A 4,838-nucleotide genomic window follows, 5' to 3' on the forward strand; every position below is an offset into this window, starting at 1 on the left:
ATTTCAGACGTAACAGAGTCCAGCATCAGTATATTAAATTTCTTTTGTATTATGAGAAAGGCATTATATCATTATACTGTTCAATTTGTCATATACATGGCTAATGATAAACAAATTATTCATTATTAAAGAATATGGTCATGAATTTAATGACAACTCATGCGTTTAATAATTCATAAGAAATTCAAATCTCTTACTCATCTAGTCTTTTTATGTGTCAATCACTATTATTCTTTTATATTTATCTTAATCATAAATCATAATAATAATAATAAAAAATAAAACTCTAAAGTACAACTACATTCCAGATACAACTCCATTGTGACCTGTGAGCATACCGTGGATCTCATTGAAAAAAGTCACACCGACTTAAGTTGGGTGGAGTGGGTGATATCCACATGCATTCATGTTAATTCATTCACACACAAGACAATTTTATATTTGACCAATAATTTTTAGAGTTTAAAAGAGATGCATTTGACAGTACAACAATGTTTTACACTCAATAAATATAATAAATATATCATTTTATTATGTCATATAAAATATATTATTTTGTTATATCATATAAAATATTTAAAAATTACAGTCTGACTTATGTTTATCACGCATCATCTATTTTTTCTAATTTATAATTATAACAAATTAAGAATTTATAAGCAATTGAGTATTTTTCACAATTACAAAATTTAATCTTTTGAGAAATTATCTTTAAGTTAGAAAAAATTATAATAAACAACAAAATCTTTTAACAAAATAATTTAACATTGCTTTATTGATTGAATTCGAACCTAAAATCTCTAATTCGAACCGTGTTAACATCAAAGGAATTTCTCTTACTATCTCATATCTGTGCTGCAAAATCTAAATTGAAAGTTACATTCAAGCTTAAGAAAATACTTCATAAATTTATTACTTTCTCTATGATACAGAAAATTTATTGGATCAACGAAACTACACAGAAGCAAAAAGTAGACATGGAAATAAATTACATGATCAACAAATTGGGATCACATATGGAACATATTAAACACTAATATAATTTCTCTTCCCCCTTACCTTACATATATATCATATATATTATCTTCTACTCACTTGTTGAGTATTTTAATCTCAAACTAATCACCAAAAGGCAAGAAAGCTCAACAAACAAACCAAAAGTGGCAAGATTCCGGCAAAGCTTCCACGTCCGGTTGGCGTTGCTCCTGATCCACTGAAATTCACATCAACAGGATACAAGTTCCCCGGCGGTCCGGTCATGTATATGTATGGCGAAGATGGTGGTGGAGGACAATTTGATGAGGGTGATTTCTTGGGTGAAGGTGGTGGTGGAGAGTAGTATACAATTGGAGGTGGTGGAGATGGTGGTGGTGGTGATGGATAATACACAACTGGTGGTGGTGGTGAATTGTATATTATTGGAGGTGGTGATGATATTGGATTGTCACCACATGGTGTGCACTTCTCAACTAGCTTCCTTGATTCCAAAGCTTTGATTGGAAGAGTGTTAGTAACACAAACAAGTAATAAGATCCAATAAAGGATTCTTGGTTGTAATTTTCTTTGAGGATCCATATGAGAAGTTATGATGCTTGGTTATGGTTTGATGTGAGGATTGTGGGGATTAGATGAGTTTGTTATGGTGTTAGGTGCATATGGGAAATGTAAAGTATGTATATGTAAAAGGGCCTTTTGGGTTTAGGAATATTAAATCATGGTTTTTTGAAGAATTGGAGTGAGGTGCACTTGTTCTAATTGTCCTTTATTGGTGTGAGGGCTATCTTTTTTGAAATATGAACTTCATTAGCATGTGGATGGTGTGAAATGTGGGGTCCACCATGCGCATAATTCCACATTCCTTCACACCTCAATTTCAATAATTCACATTACATTAATTTTGGTTTCTTTTGGTGGTTGAATTTTGGCATAATAAGGGTCTAATCTTGCATCAAATAAGAATTAACACCATATCCTTTCTTTTTTATCTGACTAACATTGACCTCATATTCTATTTGCTTATTTTCTATGGTCAATAATTTGTGTAGTAAGAAGAAGTTTCTATTCTAGATAAACTATAAAAAATAATTCTAACAACCAACCCATTTTATTTTATAGGTTAAAATTCATTAGATGAAGTATTTGTTTAGTATCGATTCTACATATGTTATCTCAAGCATCATGTCACCTGTAAGTGATTGATAAAGAATTTGATCATTTAACGTAAATATAAATCTTCTATGATTTAGTGGAACATGCCGATTCATGAGAGTATTTCTCTAGTCTTAACTAATACGATCTCATTCTATCTAGGACCATGATGAATGGTTCATTTCAGAGGAAACTAAAGATGTGGCGAGGTTGTCCATGTACTGAGCACATGTTGTAATGCGTCATATCTTATTAAAGGTCTCTCGTGCATCTCATTTTAAGTGGTTACAAGGGAGTGGTCGAAATCATTGATACTATGTGGCCATGGACTATAAGAAACATGACAGTCTACAAACCTCAAGCACGAGACTAGTAAGGGTTATATGGTCCACGAGAAACATGAAGGTCCATAACCCCTAAACACGAGGCCTGCAAGAGCAAAGTGTTAAGGGAAACAATGTTACTAAATTCCGTAGTGACCTTCATACGTCGAGGTTAAATTAATCAACTTGTAAGATTGGACACAATTTAGATTTCCCATTCAATAGTTCCATGAGAACTTTTAATTTCTTGTATCAAGCATTCATGATCAACTCAAAATTCTTGGGAATGACCGCTTGATCTAAGTATTTGGTAAAAAATGCATGATTGGAAGCAGGTCCATTGATCTTTTGAAACATATCCAAATATGGGCTTCACGACTAAGAAGTAGGGGTATCCAAATAATACATATCCTTAAAGTTCTTGGAACTTTCCTGATAAACTTCTAACATCTACTTCACTTGTCTAAAGGAAATCAATCATTGACCCCTGATCTGTCATGGATGAGATGCGTTGTATGTAGAAGAAGAGCTTTAGGGTTGGGGAACTATTCTTGTATTCCCACCAATATTGGAAGACCTTGACATATGTCTAATTCATTGAGTGCAATTGCAAAGGGGCGATTCTCAAGTGATTCATGACCATGCCTTCAAATTCATTAAAAGGAAGCCTAAACACCATTATAGATAATAAACTTTCTTGAACGGGCAACTCACACCATTCAAAACGAGGGCATAATCTTTTACTCGAATCAAAATGCGAAACTGCCTAATTAATGGACAAGCCAACATCATGATATGCATTTTCTATCCGTCGCACCTCACTAAGGACATACGTTGTACTCAAGACATCTTGTTTTACCTAGGGAAACTGAGGTGCTTCATCAGGGAGCTCAAGAGCCCATTCTTCCATTAGTACCATCTCCTCCTTAATGTTAACAAGTAAAAAGTTATGACCATGAATGTTAGAACACGATTGGGACTCTATCCACCATCTGACCTCACTATCACCTGGTTCGCAACCATGCGATCACATAAATGCTTTAAAATAAGCACGTGCCTTTGATTCATTCATGTACACCTCTATGGTCTTTATATTCAACATAGAGAGTCCGAGGAAGGCAAAACCACAAGAAACTTCCTTAATATCAATCCTAAAAGGAGTGGCTTCCTCCTCCCCATCTACGCCCATTTCTAGATTTTCTACTTCCTGAGGACCCCTAACTCCTCTACATCTTCACATGGTCTCCCCACAATATGAAATCTCTCACTAATCTTGGTAATGATTATATAAGGACGCCTGACTACTATATGAGATACTTATGATATTTATGGGCTTATCACTTCGATTTGTGAAGAGGCATAACTTATCTCATCATGGCTTGATAAGTCTACAAAGGGAATATTCGATTTTAATGTATTTCCCATGGCTAGAAATAAATGGAAACAACTAAAAGGGTAAAGAAAGAAAATGTTGCTTGAAATGTTTTCATAGTTCAATTTGAAGAAATAGAAACATGAACACTAAAGACCTATAAATGTTGCATGGACAAAGATGGAGATCAAAATAAGTGGGATGATCACTAGCAAGTAAAGATCACAAGAATGACTAGAAGTATGGAACTCTAGAGAAAAAGAAGCAACTGAATGCATTATGCCAATTTATAGGTAGCTAGGGCTATCCAGATCGACGATCTAAAACCAATAGGATATTAAGAGACGTGACCAACGGTCCACGATCTACCTTGATTCCACAAATGCACTCGAGGGAACTCAAGTGATATAATGGTGTCTTCGCCTCCTACCCTAGAGTTTTAGGGCCACATGGAAGACTTTTGAGTTCACGATGAAACATTTTCGTTACAAGACAAGCATTTAGTGTGCGTTTTTTCGATATCACATTGTTTGACTAAAAATACCATCGATCTTTCCCCGAATACGGATGACCGTATGAAGGCTTCTTAACATTGAAAAAGAAATTACTAGAGGCCGGTCTTAGCAATTCTTTAACATTCATAGCTCTATTCTCGATAGCTAGGATTTTGGGGGGGGGGGGAGCAGTTGTTCATCATCGAGCCAATGACTCAATATGTTTTTCCTAATTTGAAGAGCTTATCCTGAACTTCCATCGCTACATACTAACAAATATGCAGACCCTCACTATGGGGTCGTCACTGGATCCAGACACAACTCATATCTCTGTCGTTGGAATCAATCTGATGGTCTCCTATATTCCATGATGCATTCACCGGGGAAGGTTCTTACAATCATCCATATATAAGCAAAGTTTTGCACCACATCAAGGTATAATTCATTCAATACTTGAAAATCACACATCTATGACCTCATTGATTTTAGTGTTGGAGTGCT

At 35.0% G+C, this 4,838-nt stretch overlaps 1 protein-coding gene across 1 annotated transcript; it reads right to left on the reverse strand.

Moving 5' to 3' along the window:
• Window positions 1-888: 888 nt before the first annotated feature.
• On the reverse strand, window positions 889-1,767 carry LOC131595976 (leucine-rich repeat extensin-like protein 6). Its single transcript, XM_058868516.1, has one exon. The coding sequence runs from the start codon at window positions 1,573-1,575 to the stop codon at window positions 1,123-1,125; it is 453 nt and encodes a 150-aa protein (XP_058724499.1). The 5' UTR covers window positions 1,576-1,767; the 3' UTR covers window positions 889-1,122.
• Between the last annotated feature and the right edge of the window lie 3,071 nt (window positions 1,768-4,838).

The sequence above is a fragment of the Vicia villosa genome, linkage group LG4, assembly GCF_029867415.1.
Source record: "Vicia villosa cultivar HV-30 ecotype Madison, WI linkage group LG4, Vvil1.0, whole genome shotgun sequence".
Classification (NCBI taxonomy): Eukaryota; Viridiplantae; Streptophyta; class Magnoliopsida; order Fabales; family Fabaceae; genus Vicia; species Vicia villosa.

Excerpts from the sequence above, each read along its gene's own strand:
- LOC131595976 (XM_058868516.1), bottom strand. The coding sequence starts at position 1,575 with ATGGATCCTCAAAGAAAATTACAACCAAGAATCCTTTATTGGATCTTA.